Consider the following 24772-nt stretch of genomic DNA (forward strand, 5'->3'; position numbering starts at 1 on the left):
TTTTCAAGAACATGGTTCTGTTAGATATCACTGTTCACAAACGCTTTGACTGAATATCTAAGAAACAGAAGATGCCTGTTTGAATAAAGATCAGGGCTACGCACAACTTGCACTCTATATTCAGGTGAGGCTGAGAAAACATGGCTCTTTTTTACTGCTTATATCCCATGGAGATACTTCTCAGAGTGGGAAATAAGGTCCAAGTTGTTTGTGGGTAATTATCATTGTATTTACCCAGTCTAACTGATCCACTTCTTGTCCCATAGATGCTAACAAGAGATATGGCAGTGTACTGTTCTGGATGTCAGAATTTTGTTTTTGCAAATTTTTACTGTAGTTTCACAAGTCTGAGCCAGCAAGAGTCACATGTACATATCTGAAGGCAAGGCTTGCTAATGCTCTTCTCTGTGACAGCAAAGGTGTGCATGTATTCTCCACCAACTACCTTTCAGTGCTAACAGCATTTACTTGAAGTCTTTTACATTGCTCTGGCCATATAAAACACTGCTCAAGTTAAACCAGAGCTTTTGAGCCAAGAAATTCCTTCCTTGCTAAATTGCTGGAAGCAAGTCAGAGAGCCGATTCTCACAATTATCAAGCCTTCAATTTATAATGATATGTTTGATATTTGGGAACAATCGACGCCATGAACAAAGACAGGGGCTATTGTAACACCAGGGTGGTTTTGTTTGAGCTGTTCTGACATGAAACTGGCTTGAGACATGGCCAAGGCATAGAGGAAGAATACAGAGCCATAGGCAAACACTTTCAGTGTGTTCTAAGGTAATAGTTTTTTGCTTTCTTTCCTTTTTAAATGTAAAGTGTTAATTTACTCAAATTCCAGTACTTTTCTGTATTTTTAATTACCACTTGTGGAACCAAATAACTGTGGTCTCAAAGTTTTTTAATGAAATAAGTGATACTTTGGGATTTTTTCATAGGATTGTTCATTCATCCTTTTGCTGGGACTGGGAATCCACAAATGCGAGTCTACTAACTGGAATAGAAAGTATCAGCAACCTACCAGTGCCTCCCTCCTTCCCTTCACCAACCACTTCCCCAGGGTATATGTACTTAATTTTGTAATTCTGAAAGGGGTGCATGTGGGTAAGGGACAGAAGGATATTGCTCTCCATCCAGCTTTGCATGGGCAACATCGCAGTTCTCGGGGTCCTGTAGCTGTTGACACAAAATATGTTAATACTTCTGAGAAGCCCAAATCCACCTCACAACAGCTTCAGCTCCCTAATGCATTGTTCGCAGTAGCGTACAGGAAAGGAAAGATTGACTAAGCAAGGAGCTTGGATGTTCTGCTTAGCAGGAATGGTTTCAAGGTGTGAATGAGGAGTCTGATAGTGGATGTACTGTCCTTACCTGGTTTGTGACAGGTCTTCATGCTGTCAGGTTCTTGATACTGCTACTTTCAAGCAACAGCCACTTGGATTAATGAGACCAAAGCGAGTAGTCAGTTTACTCACACCAGGGTGGGGGTTTTTGGTGTTCATGGTATTTGTTTGTTTGTTTTGTGGGTTTGTTTTGTTTTTTTAAGCTTCACCCCCTATACAAACAAAATCAGCGATTGAGAAATTGGAGCAGAATTCATACCACAGGGTTAAGACCTGTACTGTGGAAACCAGCCAGTGACAGACTTATTTCAGTACTGCCCTGTAAAATATACTTCCCTTATTTTGAAACAAAAAAGGTTTTTATTAGACCCTCTCATTTTACTTCTTTTTAATTGTTAGGGAGGAAGAAAGGGAGGGAGAGCTGAACTGAAGAGATGACTGACAGGGGCAGCATGTGCATGCCTATGTCATTAGCTGTATCGCCCTGGTGACTGCCGACATTCTGGCTTTGCGCACACACCGTACAGAGAGGAATACAAATAAAATACCACAACCACCACCAGAGCAACTAACGTGCAGGAAAAAAAACCAAAGCAAAACAAAACAAAAAACAAACCAAACCCCACAAAAGCCCCAGCCCAAACCACGCATCACCATCCCCCGAAAGACGTGGGGTAAAGCCTGATGCAACCTCCTTCCCCGCCTCCCCAGCAGCGTCCCGCCTGCGAATCCGGGAAGAAAACTTACCTGGGGAACGGCAGGGATCGGAGGGGAGGAACCGCTCTCTCTGAGGCCTCTCCCGCCCGGCTAGTCCCACATCTCCGTGCTGAGGAGGTGGTAATCCGCTCCCTGCAAGCAGCAGGAGCAGGAGGAGCAGCAGCTCTCTGCCGGCTCTTGCTCCTCCTCCCCCGCTGTTGCTGCTGGTGCCACGGTCCCTCCTCCAAAGCCACAGCTTCAGCTAGACCAGCAGCAAAAACCTCCCTCTGGGGCTTGGGAAGACCGAAAGGGCTTCCCGGGTGCCTTCGTGTCTCCTGGCGATGTGAAGGGGTCCCCGCCGGGCAGGCGAGGGGTGGCTATCACCCCAGCTGGCAGAGGGGCCTCGGGTTGGTCTGAGCGATGGACCGGCCCGCAGCCCACGGCAGCCAGGAGGAGGAGGAGGAGGAGGAGGAGGAGGAGGAAGGAAGCAGGTTTTTGTGTCTCCCAACGCCAGCCCTCCGCTCCCCATATGTCATTTCATCGCAAGCTGCACCCGTGAAGCGGGTTGCTTTCTACGCGGCCTTTCCCGTGGCTGTGGGAAGGGACGTGGGGAAGCTACACACAATCCTCTTACTCAGACTGCGGGAGGGTGGGTGCAAAGAAAGGGTAACGGTCTCCAGATGATTCTGCTCTGGGTGCACGCAGAAGAATTGCATTGCGGCAGGCAGGAGAATAAAAAAACAAAACAAAACAAAACTTGCATATTTGTGGTGTTCCCATGAAGACACTTCTACCTCTGTCCACCTCATCTGTAAGTGCACATGAGGGTACGAGACAGACCTCTCTCAATCTCATTTTGCAAGCTACGCTGGGTGCACATGAAAGCAGATCCAAATGCAGCGTGTTGCTACTTTGCTCCTAGTAGCATTACACAGAATTAAGCTGACTACAAATCTGAGAGAAAAGCTCACTGTTTTCTGATCAGGTTAAATTTCCCAGAAGGACTTTGAATCAGGGAAGTCTCTTTCCCCCTCTCCCGCAAGAGAAGAGTTTGACCTAGAATCTGAAAAGTCAAAAAACTCCTCTTTGTATTATCACTGGGGTGGAAGGAAAACAAACAGCATTACCCGGCTCTTTTAAAAGCAGACCAGGGAATTAAGAGGTCACAAGAGCATTAAGAAGCATTCTCCTCTAATAATCCCAGCAAGCCTGCTGGAAAACCCCTAGACATTAGAACACATTTCAGAATTGTAGCTGTTAACACATCCATGAAAAGCATTGCTAATTAGGCAAGAGACAGCAATCTCCGCTGGTTTCCACCGACTGCCACTGAAAAATCCCTATCTCTGTGCTTTTAGTGCAATGCAAAAAGCAGATGATATCTCCTTTTCTTGCAGGAGTGCTGTGATAAGAAAAGCCATTTCTGAGTAGCATCTGTATATTTCAATCACCAGTGAGCTTACAAATGTTAACTAGTAAAGTTCAATATGCAATAAGTATAATGGATTTTCTCTCAGATTCTAAATTATATTTTCAGAACACACAGTGCAAGTTTCTGATGTTACTGCAGTGGGGAGATTCTCTTCTCAAGGTAGGCCTTCTACACCTAGTGCAGAGGAAGGACTTTGGCCTTGATATTAAAGTCTGAAACCATTGAAACAGTATCCTGCCAGCCTGAACTTCTAACATTTGAATTTATGTCAGTGAAGCCATTTTGGATAATTTCAGATTTCTGCCTCAACTTGATCCTGCTTGGCCGCCATGGTCACTTCATTGAAATACTAGACACTCAAAAACCCCATAAACAAACAAGATCAGAATGCCCCAACCATGATTAAAGGTAAAAGTTAAACCCATAATGAGCCTGAGGAAGACAACAGCCACAATACTTTCTCATTTGTAAAAGTTACATTTACTTATAATTTCAAAATAAGAAGCCTGATCTTAACTAGACATGTTCCATTATCTTTGAAATAAAATAATTTATATTAATGCTTCAGCTAATATTGAAAAGCTTAAGCAATAGTTTTTAAAACATAACAGTTGTTGTTACAGAAACACACAAAATATTGTACATTTTTCCCCTGTGCTTTCTGATTACTGGTCAATCATACTCAGTAGCATTTATGTATGTACATATGTATTTAATATATGAATATATATGAAATTACATACAGCTTCATTCACAAACTAGATAGACCTGTGTGCAATTTTTTTAATGTAACCATATTTCTACACAGTCAGCCCATGTCATTCATGTCAATTTTAACAATATGTTAGCAAAACAAATAGTTTTGGAATTCAGGTTATTCATTGCTTTAGATCTCTTGGTCAGGATCTATGCTTTTTTTCCAGAGTATGAGACTTTACGATAATAGGTTTCTGATTCATAAATCCAAGCTACCATGTGCTATCACAATAGAAATATCAATACAAACTCTTGTAGAAACAGTCCTTTTCAGAGAAACTTAGCCTTGTGTTTTAGCATGAAGTACTCTATTGGTATTTGAGAATCAAGCAACAGAATACCAAAGCCTAGCACCTAGCATATAGATTTGACGGTATTTGTCTAATATTAGTACATCCTTTTGAAGAGGAATATATTGGCTCTATCTAGAGTGGTAAAATCCACTCCTTTTGCTTGTGTGCCAGAATCCAAGTGTAGTCACAAAGATCCACCCATGTATTTAAGAATATTTCTCCCACATATACTCCCATTCATGCCTGCCAGAGTGATGTCCTTGCACAGTACTTTCTGTACATGGAAGGAGGGGAAAAAAAAAAAAAAGATATAGTAATGATACTTTCGAGATCATTTTAGCAGTGATCTATACCATTAGTGAAACAATTCTGGTCTCTATTTCTTCCCACTAGGTCCTCATTTGTACAAGTTAACGTACCCATTTTCTAACTGGTTATAAAACTACATGTGATTCTCTGTGCTCTCTACATGGTATAAGCTTTAGTCTTAACCATTAGAGCAGGCTCCTCTCCATCATTTCTGCTTCACGAAGACAGTGTCTATAGTGGTTATGTGCTTAAACAAAAACCCCTCCCAAACTCCACAAAAATCCTACAGCTTCCAATGCTAATCTGTTGCCCTGCCTTTTGCGCTACTGCTTTTCCAGATTCCAAAAGCCTAACTTGCCCAGGATATGGAAAATGGACACTGCAGTTGCACAAACCAGCTGTGCATGTACACTGACTCTTTGCTGTATACACAGGAAGTTTCATGTGCTCATACACCACATATCTACAGTGTTTGACTGTCTTGCACTGCCCACTTTGGATCTCTAAGTGTTGTCAGGCTTGGGACATATTCTTCTCAATGATTCAGACTGCTTTTCTACAGCTATTACAGTTCTAAAACATTTTACTAACAGTTATACAGAGCAGAAAGGACTTAGTTTGTAATTTGCAAAGCAGAACGTGCTTTCAAGTACAATTTGCAATTAGTATGTTCTCTAATATAGAAACATCTATTACCAGTAACAAAATGATTCAAACATACCAATCTTCAAATTTGCTATTATTTCTGCTTTCTTCTGTTTAAACCACACTTAGTTCAGGATCCGTTTGGCTGATTTAATAGTAGTTGCTCCTTTTTCTCTGGATAGTCTGTCAATGCTAGTAGGAAATGTAATTGTGAATATTTAGCTTCCAAATACTTTGCAGGATGAGAATAAAGGTAGTATTTAATTCCTTTCACTCAGATTTGCTTAAAACACAAGTCAGATTTTGTACCTTAAATAATATTCTTTGCCGTCTGAAATCTTAAACGTAAAATTGGTATTCTTTCATGGTTTTGGAGTTACCATAAATTGAAGCCACATGAAGTATGCTTTACTCCAGCGTTTCACTACTTAGGGAAAAGTGAATCAGTAAGATCAATCTAGAAAGAGATCATATAGCAGTAAAAATGCATCAAATTTGTTTTGAAAGACATCATGTGCATGATCTGAATCTTTACAAGCTGTCTTAACTGAGAAAGATGATCCTCACTTTTTGCCTTTCATGGCAGGAATTTCCTTTTGCAGGTAGGGTCAGTCACAAGCTCCATCCTCCATCAATGATTAGTTCATTACCAGTCACACAGGCAGACTGAAATTACATAAAAACAATAATTTTACCTAATTTTTCATGGCTATTAATTACAGGGGAAATACTTTTTCTTTAAATTAAAAAAGGTGCTTTCTTTTTATACAAACACATTTTGTTTTACAAAAATATCTGAATAAATAGAATATAAACAAACTTGGAAATGAAAGCCTTTCAGCTAACTCAGGGGAGTGTAGCAAAAGTATTATTAGAGGCATTAAGATGAGAATGCATCCTGAGCGTACAAATTGACATAAACTAGACTTCAGATATCTTACCTGCAGGAACAATACATCACGCTATGATGTTATTAGGTCTGTTCAGCTGAGCAGAATCTGACCAGGTCAGACAATTGTAAGGGGACCTAACTGAAAATTTAGGTCATGCAGATAGTGAGGTAAGCAACTGAGCTGTTGACATTCTTCTCTATGTCAGTACTGAAACATACCAGAATACACTGGAAAAGTGGAATTCTGTCTACACGTGGTTGAAAACCCTATGACCAGACTGGAAAAAATTAGTAGCTTTACAGAAATGCTAAAACCAAGATGAAAGTGAGAAGCCAATTACTGATAGATGGCAACATTAAAACTGAATTAATTCCGCTGAAGTATTGTGTTATGCTCAGTAGGACTGCTGGACAAGTCAAGAGAAATCCAGTCCAATTTTAGAATCATAGTAAAATTTACAGCATCTGAAATAACCTTGATGTGCACTCACTAGTGTTGGTGGTATCTGCAGTGGTCATTAAGAGTTTGGTGTATAACAGCCTCAGTGGGTCTATTGTCTTCCTTATGCTGAAAGGGTAGATTCACTGTGAGCATTAGTGCTTTTAGCTAAAACCTCCAGCAGTTCTACGCAAATATTTGCTCTTAAATAGTGAAGGTAGGTGATGACTACTAATTCTACCTCCTTAAAACATGATCTAGCCATGGTGCAAACTTGGAAAAGCAGACAAGCCCACTTCTCCTACCATTCAGGATGATCTGGGGTCAGTCAATTTGCTCAGATGTCGTGAAACCACCAGGCTATGGTACCAAATACAGAATGCCTTAACAGTCACTGTCAACACTCAGAGTACTTTTTGTATCGTAGGTTGAACTCAGTAAAAGATTTTTTTTATTTTTGTAACAATCCAGCTCAAAGACAATGTAAATCCTCCTAAAACAAATTCTCCTTATTGTGAAGTGGCAAAGTAGCATGGGATTCTGTGACAGGAAATTTTATTGTTCCACACTTACTTCATCAGAGGCCAAGTACACAAAGAGATGGGCCACTTCTTCAGTAGTAGCCATCCTACCAGTCTTCTGTCTGGCTAGAAAGTCTTTCAATGCCTAGATATACAAGAACATTTGATATATCAAAAATAAAAACCCCAATTATTTTAATCCAATTAGTAGGATATGTACAAAGCAATACTGGAAACAGGCCCTAAGTCACAACTTCCTTTAGTACACTGAGTTGGGAATTTATGCGAGTAAAAAGAAATTAGAAGATTAATGGTATGAGTTTCAGGTCTCCAGGTAGGAGACTGGACCTAAATCTCTGGTTCCAGAATAAAGCCAACACAAGTCCTTCTTCCTTTGGTGGTAGATAATCCCAGGCCCTTCAAATGAGGGCTCACAATTATCTAGTCAGAATAGTTAAGCATCCCAAATAATTTTGAATTGCATAGGCCAGAATGCCCTTTCTATCATGGTTTTGCACTAGTTTGTGCCTGCCACATGCCACAGTAAAAAATGTCTTCTACTTTTGCACTAGATACTGTAACCAATGGTTGCAAATACTTCCAGAGACGACATACCGTCTGTATTCACTAAACAATAGTATCCTTCTGAGGCATATTAAGACTTCTGTCTTGAGTACAAACTGACCAAACTATCAAAGGATACACTACTGTTATGTTTTCATTGGTACTCTGAAATAAGCGACATGCCTGATTATGGGCAGAAGTGTCACTATATATTTATTTTAAAGGGAGTTAAACATATGTATGCACATGATCAAACTAATAAATTGCTTTCTCACCTGTTCTGGGTTAGGCCGGGCTTGGATTCTTTCCTGTAAAGATGGTGTGTCAACAGTTCCTAAGCAAAATTTTAAATTCAGTGTTAAAAAATCAACTGCATCAATAATCAACAAAAAAATGCAGTTCATTGGTTCTATTCGTATGTCTTAACACTTATGTGTAACTTCATAATGATTCAGGAGAAAGACTGCAAAATAGTATAGGATTCTAAATTTCAATAGAAGGCAAGACTTCTGAGAATTAGATTCAATCCATTTTAGATGGTTAAACAATGGCTAGCCTGTTAGCTAGCCCTTGCCTGCTTCTAACTTCCTAGACTGTATCTTTGAAAATAAGCATTCAAATACTGTGTAATGCATATACAAGGTGCACGTGCTGGGTTAACAGACTAAATGTACAGCTTAACTACAAAAGTAACAACTTTTCTATTTTAAGTCTCAGAAATGTTTCAAGCATGTCCTGTTCTTTTAGATTGCTGGTAACTTTATTAACAAAGAATAGATTTGCAAGTGGCAACTAATGTCAAACTAACTCCGGCCTTCTAGCACCTGCTCCTAGTTTACAAAAGAATGTAAGAATACTTACCAGGACATATACAGTTGCATCTGATGCCTTGTTCAATGAAATCAGCAGCCACAGACTTTGTTAGACCAATAACTGCTGCCTTTGAAGTACTATATACACATCTGTTCACAACTCCTAACAGAAGATCAGTGCGAAGGCAGTGTAGAAACATATTTAAAACAAAAAAGAAAAAAAAAAAAAGCCCCAGATTTGTTCAACATGCACCTGCTTCTGGACTCTAGCACTTCCTGTAGCACCTGTAGTCTCTCTATAAGGGCAGGCTAACTAGAATGCTGACTGGCAGAATTCTACTCGGGCATACACCAGAGGAAAGCACAAAATCTTTCAATAGTATAAGTTTGGGGAGTAGTCTAGAAAAGTTAACAAAGCAAACAAAGATTTAGGAACAGCACAGGCCCATCTGCTAAGTCACCATCAGGCTTCCTCAGGAAACACAGCTACAGTGCTTATGTAATTATCATTTCTTCATTGTTTCTCTGAAGAACATATGTAACAAGATATCACTGGAAGCAATTCCTTTTTAGTTAATACAAACTGGTAAAAAGGATGCTACAAAACTTTCAGGACACAGATTCAAAAGCTCAAAGGCAAGAATCTTAGTGTTTCTGCAATTTCCCATCTGTGTTCTTACGTGTATGTACAAGTTGATGTGTTCACTTTTGGTTTTAATTGCATCTCTCCACAGGATTGGCAGTGTCCTCTAAATTCAAAGTTGTAAAATATTTATTTTGCATTCCCACAATTTTAAAAATTTATATAAGGAACTCTCTAGCAAGGTACTGACCTTTAATGCTGGATGCCACAGAAGACATATTTATAATATTTCCAGATTTCTGTTTAAGCATCTGCAAAAGAATACTTATATCATTCAAATGCAAACTATTTTGTCATCTGCAGGTCCAGCAAAATAATTTTGCCTATGACAACCCACAGAACAGCCCTACATGCAATTGATACGCAGGGTAACAAAGCTTAATTGGCATGAATAGGTGATTCTCTCTTTTTGATCTGTTGACTGAGGTAGTAAAGCAGAATCTGAAATTCTCTCTAGGTTCTCTTCGGTCATCTCAGGGACAAAGACTATGACAGGAAAGGATTTTTTTCCTAGATAGCCACCTCTGGATCATTGTGCTCTGGTCACCACAGTAAGTTACCCTACATAGACATCTGCTCATACCATCTACTAATGCAGTAATTCACTTCTCCATTGCTTTGGAGAAAACTAAAACACAGGTCTCTAGCACCTTTGAATTGTAGCTAAATTTCTTTAAGTTATAACCTTTTTCGGCATCTCAAAACCTGAGATGCCTGAAGTTATTATAAAACACCTTTGAAAATGAAGATCAGCTAAGAAAAAACCCCAACCAACAAACAAAACTAAACAAACAAATAAAAAGGACTGGAACAACACTGAAAAGAGTAGTCATCATCCAGTCATGGTCACAACTTCCACTTCTGGCCTTTGCATTTACAGGAATACACCTTGTTCAGTCCACAAATTTTTGTAGTCCCCAACCTAGTTACTACATCAAACACAAGTGTCCTCAAGCTGCTAGACTATCCAGTTGGATTGTTGTTCTGATATAACCAGCATGTTGGCATTAGGGGCACTGATTGCTTCACAAGATAGTTTCCAGATTTGCATAAAATTCACATTAATACACATATTTTATAAATATTTTGTAGCAGTGGTATTGTACAGTTGTGTGCTATAGTATAATACAGTAGCACTGTATCGCAACGGCTCCCTCACTGCTCTGCGTTTGAAGGATTTTAGTTACAAATTACACAGAGCAAAACCCCTGAATTAATCTTCTCTACCATATCCTTTAGATAGATTGTCTACTTGAAAAATTACACGATGCAGAGAATGTTTTAGAGCAGGATCACTATAATCTAAGGGCCTCCCCTATCCAAAGCTGCATACTTGCATTATCTTAAAGCCCATGCTGTCAGAGTGGCAACAACTTAGACCTCTCACACTTTAAACACAATGCAGCACAGACTAAAAGTGATGGGCAACCAAGCCTTACCTTAGGAAGGAATGTCTTGATCATTAGATACATGCTGCGAACGTTAAGGTTCATAGTGAAGTTCCAGTCTTGTTCTTCACACTCCAGAATGGTCCCATGATGAACAAACCTAGAGTAAGTGCATGAAGTGAATTACTGTCTTAGATTTACATTTCTATGACTTTTTATGCACATTCTTGCATTGCTATTTGTAATAGCTAACCCTTCCAACTTTGAAAAGGATGGGCAAGAGCTCTTTTGAAGAAAGCAAGCAACAGTATATTTCCTCTGATGAGTATCAAGGAGACAAGACAGACCTGATATGTGGAAAGAAATATTTGGTAATAGGGAAATTAAAAAAGATAGAGCACTGTCAAACCATCAACTTTGCTCACTGTTGTGCCAGAAGGGCCAAAGCTATCAGTATAAGGCACCCACAGAGTGGGGAAAACAAATTCCAGAGCCATTCTATCTTGGCCTGAGTAACACAGCTAGGCACAAAAAGTTCAGAGTTGATGAAAACACATGAAAATTTATATTAAAGATATAAAATGCATTAAACAAAAGGAATAATATGCAATTAAGTAAAAGAAACTACTTCTGTAGGACATAGAAACCTGGAAAAAGAAGTAGGATCAAATAGAAGCTGGTTACCCTGCAACATTACAGAGGACATCAATCCTTTCAATGTCCTTGGCCAGATTTTCTATCTGCTCCTTTTTGGTGACATCCAGAACTCGTATTTGAATGCCTAGAAAAACATGGAATTAATTTCAGTGTATTTGGCTAAGGATCAGCAGTTTATTTTTCTGAAGTGCTGAGGACTGCATCTATGATGCAAGTCAGTGGCTTGCCAGGAACAGTCTCCTCTCAGTGGTTCACCATGACATGGAGACTCACTGAGCGAGGGCTACACTTAATGATCAAATTAGTGTAATAGTTAAATCAGGACAGCAATGGACAGCATGGCATGCTATTTAAAATTTCAGAAAGGAATTAACAAAAGATCAACTGATTTGATTGTCTTACAGCATCACACAAGCAGATGAGCTAATGTTATTTACCATAAAAACATTTCCAATAAATTTGAATTCCACCGTGCTCTCAAACTGAAGAGTTACAGAGCCTGTATAATCATAACAAGCTTTCATGCCCACTATTAGAGAATAATAATTACTTGAAACTAGTTACATGTATCACATATACTCACAATCACATTACATGCTATCTAGCCATGTGTAGTTGAGGATATGACGAATCAGCTTTATACCACTTAATGAGAAAAACTGATTTTGCATAAGCCAATAATTTACATAACCTGGAAAGATGTCATAGCCATGATAATAGCAATAAAGAGGAAGTGTAAAAAATTGATGACTTCTATCATGAAGGCTAGTTAAAAATATGATGCTTATGCTTTTGCAATTATTTGTTTATAATCAAACAAAAGAGGGCTGGAAATGTGTTGCTTTTCACTATAAGCTTCCATGTATTTCAGTCTCTGACAGCTGTCACTGTCAGTGCTTATAGCACTAGCTGTGCCTGTGCCATACCTCCAAGAAATCCACTGATAGCAAAAAAAAAACCCAAACCAAAACAATCTTTCTATTTTGTTCAGAGAAGTTATCTCTGAAAGATTGAGCAACGTAATTACTGCAAACCAGGGTCAGGCTCAACTCTTCCAAACCCTTTTCAATAGAATCAGCCCCTCTAACAGAATTGCTTTGGGGCCAACCACAGCCGTGCCATCCCCCAGCCAGAAGCGAAAAGAGCTAAGTAAAAGAACTACTCTTCCAGATGAGCTGTAATATATGATATGATATAAATATGATACAATCTACATGTTATTTTATCTCATTTTACTTGAGTAGCTTCCAGTAATCTAACACAACTAGCTTCTCTCACCCATGCCAAGGCTGAATCCTTACTATGGAATAGGCATACTTTGTGATACACTTTGCCTGCACCCTTGTTCCATACTGCGTGTAAAGATTGAGCTGTGCCCCCTTCTCAAATACATAAACTTTTTCATCCAGAGGAAACTAGGATGAGTGGAAAAGGAGTCAGGGTGTACTCCAGTAGTTTCCTTAGTGGGTACAATTAGGCTCCCAGGGCACTAAGACTTGCTGCTGATCATCCTTTTGCCACAGCCTGGTCACAGCATATCCTACATCAAGGATGAAGGGACATCTAGTGCAGAACACACCTGTGCCCCAAAACATAGGGTTGTTCTGTTTGGGTTTTTTTTTGTTTTGGTTTGGTTTTTTTTGTTTTGTTTTGGGTTTTTTTTTTTTTTTACAATTTAGTCATGTGCAACTAGTGACACACAGTCTAATAAGTGTTTACAACTACCTATTGAGTGACGGTAGAGGAGATGGAGACAGACTTCTCGGAGGCCCACAGTGGAAAGATGAAAGGCAACAGAAAGAAGTTGGAACATGGGAAAGTCTGACTGAATATAAGGTGTGTTTGGTTTTTGGTGGGTTTTGGTGGTGGGGTTTTTTGTTGTTTCTTTGTTTTTTGTTTTATTTTTTTCCTTTTAAAATATCAGTATTATTTTAAAATCATGAGGGCAGTCACACTGGAATGGGTGCCTAAAGAGGTTGTTGACGAAATTCCATCCTTGGAGATATTCAGAACTTGACTCAAAACAGCCTTGAGCAACCTGCTTGAACCAGAACCACTTTGAGCAGTAGGCAGGACTAAATGGCCTCCAGAGGTCTCATCCAGCATACATGAGTCTATGAAATACTGTAAAGCTGCCTGTAAAGCATCTGAGTGATGTCTAAATTATGGGAGAATGTGATTTGAAATAGATAAAAACCTGTTTCTTTTGAAGCCAAACTGACAAGTCCATGAACAGGCTTTATATGCCTTAGTTAAACGATATAGACACTTTTGAAGAGATTGGTGTATAATGATGCAATTAGACTACAGGCTGGTGATTAACATCAGCACTGGAATTACCTCTGCTGGATAAAATTCAAAGACCACAATGTGCCAAGCCTTAATGAATTATAGCTTAACTAATCAGATGTCAAAAGGATGGAAAAGGCTCTGAGTATATGGAAAATTACCTCTTTCCTTGTGAACACTAGCAGAAGGGAAAAAAAAGCACAGTTCAAAAAGCAACACTTTCCTAAATACCCTCAGAATGAACCTGGAAAGTCCTAAAAGTTCCTAAAGAATTACAAAGGGATTGCTTGTGGTGAACTCCAGTCAGTAGAGACCGATGTTTACTCCAAAAGCTGTGCCAGAGAAAAGTGTTTTTGTGTATTTGACTGTCACCCTGTAATAGGAATTCATTAAATCCACTTCCTTCCATCAAATTAAGTTGTAAGCATTTTCAGTTGTAAAATATATCCAAGTCTTATTTTTTATTTCAGGATTTAAAAAATATTTTTTTAATATAATGTCCCATACTTGTGTCACTTATGATTAAGAAACACAGCTATGCAAAACCTGCTCCTTAAAGTGTGTTCCTGTGATATTCGTAGAAAAGCAACCTTCAGGCCTGAGCATTTCTACAAACGGAATAGGCTTTTCTGGTGTTGATGAAATCAGTTTCTGAAGACATAGGAATTCTACTAGACAGCTATCCTCTTAGTAAGTATGGACCATAGAAATGCAAGACACTAAACCTACTTTTCATATAGCTGGATGAAAGTTCTTGTAATCAGAGAAAAGCATTCCTTGCCTTTTAGAGTGATATGTTTGACAATTAGCCTAGTGATCTCAAAAGGTAACTGAAAAGGGTGCCATTCTGGGAAGCAGAAATCAACTGCTTCTGTGACATGAGAAACTCAAAGTTATTCCACATGCCTGGAACAATAGTCTGATATGCTGATGTTGCAGTATTTTACATGCTAAATCTCTGCCATTCCACACCACAGAATAAAGCAATGCCAACATCTGAAGAATTAGCCTCGATATTTTCCATTTTTTCTGACCTTTTGAAGTTTGCCCTATCCCCAAATTATATTTCAGCCAGTCTACAACAAAACTTGCAAGATCTGAAGTAATACCTACTGTAGGTCAATTACCTGGATATTTCTCCAGTTCTTGCAGCTTAGACTCATTAACGTCTGTAGCAATGACCTTGGCTCCTTCTTTAGCAAAAGCCTGAAGAATACAAATAAGAGAATTAGTTTACACTTAGATATTACAGATCTTACCAGAAATAAAATCTGTTTTCTTCTCATTTCCTTTTTGACTTGAAATAAAAGTTGGCTGAAGGCAACTGATCTCTCACTTTTCATTCTGGGCATGTCAGGGAGTAATGGACGTCAATTACCACACACCCTGCGGACTACTAAGTAACTATACAAGATATAAGACAGATTTAAGATCTTTTCCTTAAAGTAAGGAATCCATAAATAAAATACAAGAACAATAACCAGACTAAGACAACAATTATTATTGCCCTTATTAGCTGCACGTGCACTAGCAAGCACATTACAAACACATAGGGCTAGAATTATCTTTATTGTTGGATTTAAATGAAGTTATGGGATTTGACAGGTAAAAGCACAAGTCATAAAAAAAGGAATGATGATATATAAATTTTATGAAAATTCTTTGCATCCAAATCATTGGACTAGAGCAGTATTAAAAGCAGCACGACTTTGATACTTGACCAGAGATATTTCTTGATTCTTGATGCTCCCGTCAAAACCAGCTTTCTCTGCATTGTGATTACTGATATATTAACAGCTATGCTAACAAAGTAACCTCCATGTCAAAAGTATTCTGACATCTCAGACTGTAGCCCCTCATCTTCAAAATAAGTGTCTCAAGTGCAGCTTAAGAGGATAGTGGCATTAAACATGCCAACTTCTTGTAGCTTGTTGGGCATTCACAAAGTGAAATCATCAGGAAAATTACCTGCTCCTTGGACTGAGTAAGTGATAGATCAGCAGTCTTCTGCATTCTTAACTGCATGCATGAGAAACTAACTGGTCTGGCAAAAGTCTTACTTACAGGAGCTTTTCCTAGCTTGTTGATTACATTACAGAGTTACTGAGATTACTAGTTCCTCTATCTGCTAGTGAAGAAGGAAGTGGCAGGGGAAGAACTGGTCAAAAGGAATTAAAAGATAACCAGAAAGTTAATACATATGTTGAATTCTATTTAACAGTAATGAAATAAAATTTGTAAAGGATTTCTCACAGTTGCTCATTGTGAACAACATTGTAGCTGTGCTGTTAGTATCACGTAGACTTAGTTACATCAGCTATTAATGTAGATAAAATATCTTGGGTTTACTATAGGGGAACTTTGGCGTATCCAGCCTTATAACAGGAAATATTCCCTCTATCATCCTTATCTGCTTCCAGAACAAAGCAGCAGAGACTTCAGATTAAAAGTACAGACAGTACCAAACATATATTGTTAAAAAGCACTTGCAGCTGTTCTCAAATCTTGCTTTTATCCTTGCCTAATATCATCACTCAGAGCTGAAGACTTTCAGATATTCAAACAGCAGAAAGCATGCATGATATAGTACAGTGACTACCTTATTCCCTGAATTTTTCAATGCGTAGTTCTAGCTTCATCTATGGTTTATTAATTGAAGAACTTGTCCAATGACACCTGCATCAAACAAGCTAGCATTAGAGACCTAGCTTAGGTACAGGAGAACAAACATTTTCCAACTTACTATAGCAGCTGCTCGTCCAATCCCCTGTGCTGCTGCAGACAGCAGTATGATCTTCCCATCAAGCCGACCCATACTGCTGACCTGTGCAGACAGAAGACGTCACAGAATCAGATGCAAATGCATTCCAAAACCTAGATGCGATTCAGAGTACCTCTGCCATCAGATTGTATCACAAATTGTCCTGTTTGGCTGCAGCGTGACCCTGAGTCATCCAGGGTTCTAAGGGGGGACGGACGGACACTGCCTCAACTTTTTTTTTCCTCACCATAAGGACCTCAAAAAGATCAAAAGGCATTTGAGCTCAAAAGCCAAGATTTATTATAATAGAAACCGGACTTCATTCTTCCTTAAACATTAAAAAAAAAAAAATCAGGATGAAACAGAATGGAAGTACAATAAATAGCTTGTAATCCAATGCTTCCACTGTCCATTGTGTTGTTAGAAAGCTGGTCTTCTACTCCTCTCAAGCTACAAATTCATCAACTTCCTAGATTGCAATAAATTCCACACAATACCCTGGTCTTGGTATCTGCTCTGAATTGTCTTAGGAATCTTCCAGCACAGCAGTTTCCCAGCTCCAGCAGGGCAGAAGAGTGGGGGCAGGAAGGAAGCTCTGTACTGTCTTGCCTCTCTCACGTTGCTTGCTCTCAGGGAACTACTGAGCACGCTTGGGGCAAGTGGTAGGGAACCTCTAGGAGGTTCCACCTTACTCAAGGTGTAGCAGCCAAAAGGCAAAATGTTTCCAGTCAGATTTTTGGTTATTTAAGGAGTATACTACTTAATAGGATGTTTCAAAGAACTGCCTAAAAAGTAAGGTCACTGTATTCCAGTCAGAGTGCAGTATCTACTGTTTGTTAACTGGGTTTCCAATAAGCAAAAATTTCTGCACTTTTATAATCTACAAAACAAAGTTTGTTTATGTAGCTATGAGTGTAGAAAGGTGACCCAAGAACCTGAAGTCTTTAAATATATGTATGAATCCAACATAACGAGTACTTCACTGAGAAGTTAAGATAAAGATACCATAATCTCCCCTAGGTTAGCAGCCAATGCTATCATCTAGAGATGCTCAGATCCACGCTGTGCCTTACATTACCGAGTCAAATTTAGTGTCCTACATCTCAAAACAGATTATTCATTTCTGATTTTGACCAGAAATTCTGTTTTCTCAGCAGCTTTTCCCAACAAAAGTTGCAGCAAAACTAATGTTTCCCTGAAGGTTACGGATTCAGCAAATCAGACTTCTTCTGAAGCAGTTTAACTGAAAAATTCTTTCCTTTCTAATATAAAACACATTTTCTCCTTCGATTTAAAGTCAGACTGAGTTACAGACCATTTCAAGACATTGAAATGTTTCACCATAGGTTTTTCCCCCATAACTGGGGCACACATGCACACACGCACAAAGAAGGAAACAAAGCACAAAACAAAAGAACAGTCTCCAAAGCAAACAGTAACTGAGATGCATCTTTCTAATTAGGGGACAGCACAGTACCTTAAAAATAATTTTCTAGGTTGGCTAGTAAAAAGACATCTCTTCAGATGTCTCTGATGGTAGACCTGATAAGGTTATATGAGATTGGGCCTGTTTTAGCATAACCTTTTTGCATTGACAGGTGAAAAATACCAAGTTAACCAAGCAAAATGAGATTACATGCACAACTAGGTTGTGATGTCTCTCTAATGTACCAAGCTTTCCAAAACGCAACTCCTCAAACACAAAATTCTGGGAAAAGTTCTATGAATTGTAAGCAAGTCCCAAGTACCTCAACAATGAGCTCAAAGTTCTCCCTCAAGGCAGAGGAAGCTCGCTCTTACTCTTTGTTGTCACATATATCTTTTCAGTAGAACAAAAACCCTGATCAGTTCAAGTACTTCCCAAATCAGAGTAACACTTTGGAAGCAAAATACATTTTTCAGTCTAACAGTTTTTATGAACATTTGCCACACTGATTCTATGAAGCATTTAAAAATAAATATTAATATAGTCACTCACCAAGCGATCTCAAACAGCTTGTTATATTTACTGACCTTTGTACAAAAGGAAGTTTTATACTTTTTTCCTGTGCTTGTTGGGATTTGTAGTTTAACTGGTAAATTTCTCTATACAAACGTAATTTCCTGTTGAAGCATTCAGATGCTGCCATCTAGTGAAACTCAAGATTTTAAAAGTGTAATTTTTTTTTTCCTGCACAGGAAAGGACAAAAAAAGGATCGCCAGCATTAGCTGTCCATTCTCCCTAATGAATTGAAGAAATCAACAGGATTCCCACCAAAAGAGAGCACAAACATATTTTTTCCCAGGTAATCTCTCTTTAGCAATATAAGCTATCAAATTCCAAACTAGGACAACACTTGCATGATTAATTTTGTTCTTTTTGGTTTTTTTTTGTTAAACTGGTGATTTACCAACTTAGCTTTTCTTTTTGTATCTAGTGGTTTAACTTATATTTATTAAGGCAAAGTTAATATCATCAGACTGGAAAATTCTAGGACTAACTAATTTAGTTATAAGCTCACCTGAGACCTAAAGTTACCCTGATAGCATTCTTAAAGAATTTGGAGTCCTGCCTGAACTTCAGCTGGGCACATTTACCTCATAAAAGCCATTTCTGTGGGTAAACTGGGACACACACACACAAAGTTCAGTAATGTTGTTTATCTTGCCTTTCCGCTAAACTATGATAGCTTTCTAAGGCTTTGTAAATCCGCTTCCCAGTAAACAAAATCTTTAATGACTAGGTTTTCTAAAAGCACTTATCCTTCCATCCCTAAGCTTTTGCCTACTGAATTCAAACACAGACCTGTTGCAATAGGTTCTGGTTTTTCAGATGAACCACCAGAAAAATCTCCAAATGTAGAAGTGTTCCAAGCAAGCAATAATTAACAACCCCCCTCCTTGAAATTGTATATAAAAGAGGTAGATCTATATATACATCTTCTTTCCCCCTTCTGGAAGGGTCAGTTTAATTCATTTATTAGAACACCAAAATGGAGGGAATGAAAAAAAAGCTGGCAGCCAAAGGAAATATTTTTCAACCATAGTAGGAAGTTGAAAAAACAAACAAACCCAAAACGAACCCCCCTCCCACCCAACGCCAAAACAAAACAAAAAAACCCACCACAAACACCAGTGCTTTGCACATTTCACTATTGGGAAATAAATTGCTCTTACATAGCTGTGGCAGGAAAGGAGACAGTGCAGTGCTGAACTCAGTAATGCTATTTAGAACCTGTGTATTTTTGGCTAGCAGTATCTTTAAGAGTTTCCCAAAATGCATTCCAGGTCAGAGATTTAGAGATAAATGCTTGCAGTTTCTTAGTAGTTACAGTAGTTGGCAGTGTTTTCAGCTATTCAAGGTAAACAGTCAGTTCTTTATTAAAGATCTCTGAAGTACCTCCATCAGGTAAGTGACACTTGTGCGATTCCTCCAATTCCAGTAACTGCTGAATGCTCAGGAACATGTCAACGTAACCATTTGCTTATCAGTTTGGGTAACCCAAAAGGGAGTACTTAAGAGACCTAGCATCATTGAGACCTTTATTCCTATAAAATACAGATGATGCTTTTGATGCAGTTATCTTGCTTAGGTATGACTTTCTCATCCTATGATGATGATTTCATTCTTAACAGAGTTGATATCAGGTTTTGAGTGCCAAATTCCTATATAGTTGGCAGTGGAGGGCATGTGGGGAGGGGAAAGGGAGGAAGATCTCTCTTTTTCTCTGTCAGGAAATGCTTGAAGTCTAAGACTCGATTAGAAGATTTAAACAAAACACTGGTGACAGACTTGTGCAACAGTAAACTTCTGCACAAAGAAATGATTGCAGAAAGTTACAGAGGACACAGACAAGAAGCATAATAATGATGGAAATGGTGAGATTACTATAAAAGATAGTCTTTAGACACTGAATATTGTAATCAATATCCTTAGATAATAGCACAAGCGAAGTGACCACCAAAAATATTTTTAAATACTTAACACATTAAAGTTTATTGTCAAACAAACCTTCTTATACAAAACATACAAAAAAGTAGGTCTCACAGTGCAGGTAAGCAGGCTACTAAAATAGTTCCGTCTTGGAGCCCTGATCATCCAGTTCATTCTCCATTCACTAGAGTAGCAGAAAAGTGTCAGGTCCATTGCTTACTATTAAAAAAATTCCAATACCCAACTTCAGACAGGAACTAGAAGTATATTGAAAGATGATGCAAAATACAAAGTTACTCTTGGTACCATAATTGGCTGAGCTGCAGAAATATTGTAAGGAGTTTAAGAGGAATCCTTGATTGTGTGCCCTATAAACAGAAAGTTAACTTCAGTTGCAATGTCCAGAAAGAGAGGTTAAAATTGTGGTGAAAATGCAGTTTCTGCAGACTTAGAGAAAGCATGGTATAAAAAACATATGCTGAGAAACAAAAAGTATAGTTCTTTCCAACTCAACAACACTCTGAAGATACAAATATTGACCACCTAGAACAGGGCTGTTTTAGGAATGACAGAATGAAAACTTTAAGATTGTAAAGTTTCACAGTAGATCATTTTGTGATTCATTCCTCTTTCCATTTTTTTCTTCAATACGTTGGCTTTTCTTTCTTTGCCATCCAAAAAAAAAAAACCAACCCCACCAAAGTAGAATGCCATCAGATCAGCAGGTTGTGGGCAACATGACTGCTTTTCCATTTTTGTTCTTGTATTCCAGCTTTCCCAGTTCTGGGAAGTAGCAACTCCAAGACAGCAAGGGATTTGCATGCCACCAGAGCTCTTCTCACAATTTGCAGGAGAGGCTGATGGCTTTTGACCTGAAGCAATTATCTTTTGCATATGCAGATTCCGGCTGTAGCCACTGCAAAGGCAGCTTACAACAGAGCACCTTTATTGGGTGGTACAATCAGGGGCCTTATCTTTCTCTGAAGTTCCAAACCAGTGCTTAAGATGTTCTTCTGTAGGCTCTATTCCTGCAGGTCGTGTATCTATAGAGAAGACAAGAACATTAAAGTAACACTTAAACTTTCCCCATTAGACAAGCAGTAGGAATACAGCAATTTAATCTTGACTACTGTTTTAAATGTCAACTATCAAAGCTTGCCTCTGAGGAGCTTTGTGTTGTGAGGAAGTCTGTACTATTACCAAGCTGGCCATCACAAGAAACCGCAATGAGTCATATTCTTTCTGGAAGTCTGCCATTAATGCCTTGAGAACTGGTTAACTCTTCAACATGTCTGCTGGGGCCTTCTGAAAGTTTTTAGAAGCAAGTGTAATGATGAAGGCAGTAGCATTAATATGCTAGTGATCTATGCTAAGAGACTTCCCCAGAAGTCACCAGGCCAGATACAAGAAGTCCTGAGTAGAACTGATGAACAGAAGTTATCACAACAGCTATTACTGCAGCTGGAGCCAGGCAGACTGACAGATTCAACATCAAAGACTGAAGTCTACTGTCTTGAAGAAGTTTAGAAAAAAGTTAACCAGCAGTTAACTTTGAATAGCTTTGCCAGAAGCCTGTGCTTAACCAATGTGAAGTTAAAAAGCAAAACATTTGAGCATCAGCTATCTAGTAATGATATATCTAATAATGATATTCTGCTAATTCACTTTAAGTCAGTCATCAACACTTCCACTACAGCAAAAGAAAAGAAAAAAAAATTTATAATCTTCAGGGGGTGAAGGATTCACTTAAATATTTAGGTTCTGTAGAGCATATATAAGCTTCCCAGCTCCAGCTGGTCAGCCCTTCAACAGTCAGGTGACTAACCACTCAGGAAAATTGTGTTATCATGCAAGTTTCAGGTCTGAATATAGAAAGTACAGCATTTACCCTCAACTTACAGACCACCCCTTATATTTTGCCTTTCCAAATATTTATAGGACAACACCACTATGTTACATACCTGTTAGTGTACCCAAGCTGGAATTATCAAAGAAATTTGTTGGGCAAGTCAGTGGCAGAGGCTTTGATAAGTCCCGAGTCACAATTTCCTGAGAAATAGGTTCCTTAGAGGGTGAAGGCATTTGCTCTTTAAGGGAATATGACACCGTCTTCCTTGGAGACCTTGGTACTGTCGCTTGAGTGGTTTCTCTTGAGGATCGTTCTTTCAATTTTAGTGCTCTTTCTTTCCATTTTCTAAGTTCCTCTTTCAGCTGAAGCTCATTACTGAGAAGAAAAAAACACCACAGCATTTAATTAAGAAAAATTTCAAGTAGTTCCTTTAAATAAGGAAAAACTCCTGACAACAGACAGTTCCTATATTTTCAAGATGACATACCACAGACACGGCAATGCAAGACCATATCTGTATATCTTGCTTTAAGAGGCAATTTTATTTTTTATTTTTAAGCTAAAATTCCTTCCAACATACAATTTGAGTATATCTTCTAGCATTTAAGAGATTCTTATGAAAGCGATTTAAAGTTCAAAAGCCATAAAGATATTTATAAGCAATCACTAGCTTTAAATAAAAGTTTGAAGTGAAAGAATCTAGAAAATCTAAAGTTAATAGTAATTACTCACTTCTATACATCTTGCAGAAAGAAGCACTAATGACATGCATAGTTAAATAGCAACAAATGATTTGACATGTTGCTGATCAGCTTTATACTTACCTCAGTAGAAGGTCATTTTGTTTCTTCAGGTGTAAGTTCTCTTTCTGTAGCTTAGCTTGTTCAGATTTTAGAACAAGTATTTGTGTGCTCTGCACAATACCACTACCACCACCACAAGTAAGGGGTATTTGGGATTGCCGAGGAGCTTCTTTTTCCAGCACCACTAGAAAACAGTTTTATACAGATGTGTGCGTTATTTGGACAGTGCTTAAAACTAAGTCAATATATTTTTTAAGCCTATTCCTTCCTGTGTTCTTATATGTAAAACCTCACTAGGTTATAAGTGCCATTACAACAGCTGTTCTTTTTTATACACAAACACATCTCCCAGCATTCATACTGCCAGGGAGATAAAGAAACTTAAAAGTGTCTTCACTGGGCCATTTAGAGTTAAAATAGTTATAGTTTCAGGTATGTCATAACTATGACTAGAACTAGCTATTCATATGCAAAGTCAGTCAAGATAAAAATGGCAACATGACCTACTGCAACTGCAGCTTATCCCACCACAAGCACAAACACGGCTGGAGAAATAAACACAAGAACTGCTGTGATTCTAATGCGGTATATGTGCAGCTAACATCTGAATTTCCATCTCATCTTCCAACGCACCCAATCCTCCTCATACCCTTTTACCTCAAAGGCCTGCATCTCATTCTGGACTTCAACCATATAACCTTTAAACTGAATGTTTAACATGGAAGAGTCCCTTATATTTATCTTGAATTTACCAGTAACATCTTGCTCTTGCTGTGCTCTTCTAAGTTCTTCTTTTAGCTTTGTTAACTGCTGTTGTTGGTGTTCTGCAAGAGCTTTATAATTAGCAAGTCTATATGGGGCAGGAAGGGAAGAAGAAAAAGAAAAAGAAATCCTCAGTTTCATAATTATTACAGTTGCAGGAGAGCTAGTTTGATTTCCAAATGAACTCTCAAATAAAAAACATACCCAAGTTATACAGATAGAACTACATAAACCTAGTTGTCAGTTAGATTTTAGATAAAGTGCAGAAAACCGAAAGTTGGACTAGAATTATTTTCTGCATATCCCTTCTCTCCAGTGAACTAGAGAGTGCTTTCAATTACTGCTTTCCCCTCACCCTCTGCTGTCAGAACAGTTATTTCATTCATGGCTGAACATGAGCTGGTTGAGAAATTTTGGTGGGTGTATAGGGAAGGAGTTTTGTAATCAAACCAAGATACATATGGTTTTTACTTTCTTTGTAACCTAGCTACAATAAAAACCTAGGACACCTAAAGCTGAATGCTCACCTCTTACTCTGTGGAAAAAACCCAGGAAAATAAAAGCTAAGAACTAAGTAGTTGAGAATTGTAACAAGTTCAATTTTAACTTACTTCATATCAAAAGAGTTGGATTGTTTCATTCTTTCCATATCATATTTTACCAATTGTGTTTTGAGATGATCAATTTCTTCTTTGTACAACTCAGCACCTTTATCTAATTTTGCCTGAAAATAAAAGATATAATATGAAGAAAGGCGTTTTACCTAGAAATTAATTTAAGTTGCTTACTTTGTATCTTTACTATGATCTGCTAGATTTTGCAGGACAAGACTGGGAGCAGGAAGTTATTTTGGAGTAAGAACGCCCACATTACCAACTAGCACTATAGTATTAGTTGGTATCCTAACTCTGGTGTGTTACATGCAATCATATTTTAGAAAGTTTAGCTGACTTGTTTGCAGATATAAGTCTGGGAATTTTGAACTAGTATACAAATATATT

At 38.3% G+C, this 24772-nt stretch overlaps 3 protein-coding genes across 10 annotated transcripts in view; all 3 read right to left on the reverse strand.

The window, feature by feature from the left end:
- The window catches only part of SLC9B2 (solute carrier family 9 member B2), a 22410-nt gene extending 16267 nt beyond the window's left edge, over nt 1–6143 (reverse strand). The window contains exon 1 of the mRNA XM_030014762.2: nt 6045–6143. Within this exon, the coding sequence (XP_029870622.1) occupies nt 6045–6058 (14 nt within the window). The 5' untranslated portion in view covers nt 6059–6143. The remainder of the gene's footprint in view (nt 1–6044) is intronic.
- Nucleotides 3936–18510, reverse strand: BDH2 (3-hydroxybutyrate dehydrogenase 2). Of its 5 annotated transcripts, XM_030014910.2 has the most exons (11): nt 18422–18470; nt 16426–16506; nt 14810–14888; nt 11421–11517; nt 10788–10896; nt 9539–9599; nt 8755–8868; nt 8169–8227; nt 7382–7474; nt 6045–6143; nt 3936–5669 (listed from the first exon to the last, which is right to left on the reverse strand). In XM_030014910.2, exons 2-10 carry the CDS (start codon nt 16495–16497, stop codon nt 6090–6092), a joined length of 738 nt encoding a protein of 245 aa, XP_029870770.1. In that variant the 5' UTR covers nt 16498–16506; nt 18422–18470; the 3' UTR covers nt 3936–5669; nt 6045–6089. The 5 variants fall into 5 exon arrangements, with proteins under 5 accessions (XP_029870770.1, XP_029870756.1, XP_029870751.1 ...); XM_030014896.2 differs by having other exon boundaries at nt 3936–6143; nt 18457–18510; XM_030014891.2 differs by having other exon boundaries at nt 3936–6143.
- Nucleotides 18511–19524: 1014 nt separating this feature from the next.
- The window catches only part of CENPE (centromere protein E), a 40423-nt gene continuing 35175 nt past the window's right edge, over nt 19525–24772 (reverse strand). For 3 of the 4 annotated variants that reach the window (XM_030014540.2, XM_030014549.2, XM_030014520.2), the window contains 5 exons: nt 24383–24495; nt 23762–23859; nt 23031–23193; nt 22319–22581; nt 19525–21400 (listed from right to left, as the gene is read on the reverse strand). In XM_030014540.2, coding sequence (XP_029870400.1) covers nt 21303–21400; nt 22319–22581; nt 23031–23193; nt 23762–23859; nt 24383–24495 — 735 coding nt within the window. In that variant the 3' untranslated portion in view covers nt 19525–21302. The remainder of the gene's footprint in view (nt 21401–22318; nt 22582–23030; nt 23194–23761; nt 23860–24382; nt 24496–24772) is intronic. The other variant, XM_030014530.2, reaches the window with a different exon arrangement.

The sequence above is a fragment of the Aquila chrysaetos genome, chromosome 1 (genome assembly GCF_900496995.4).
Source record: "Aquila chrysaetos chrysaetos chromosome 1, bAquChr1.4, whole genome shotgun sequence".
Taxonomy (NCBI): domain Eukaryota; kingdom Metazoa; phylum Chordata; class Aves; order Accipitriformes; family Accipitridae; genus Aquila; species Aquila chrysaetos.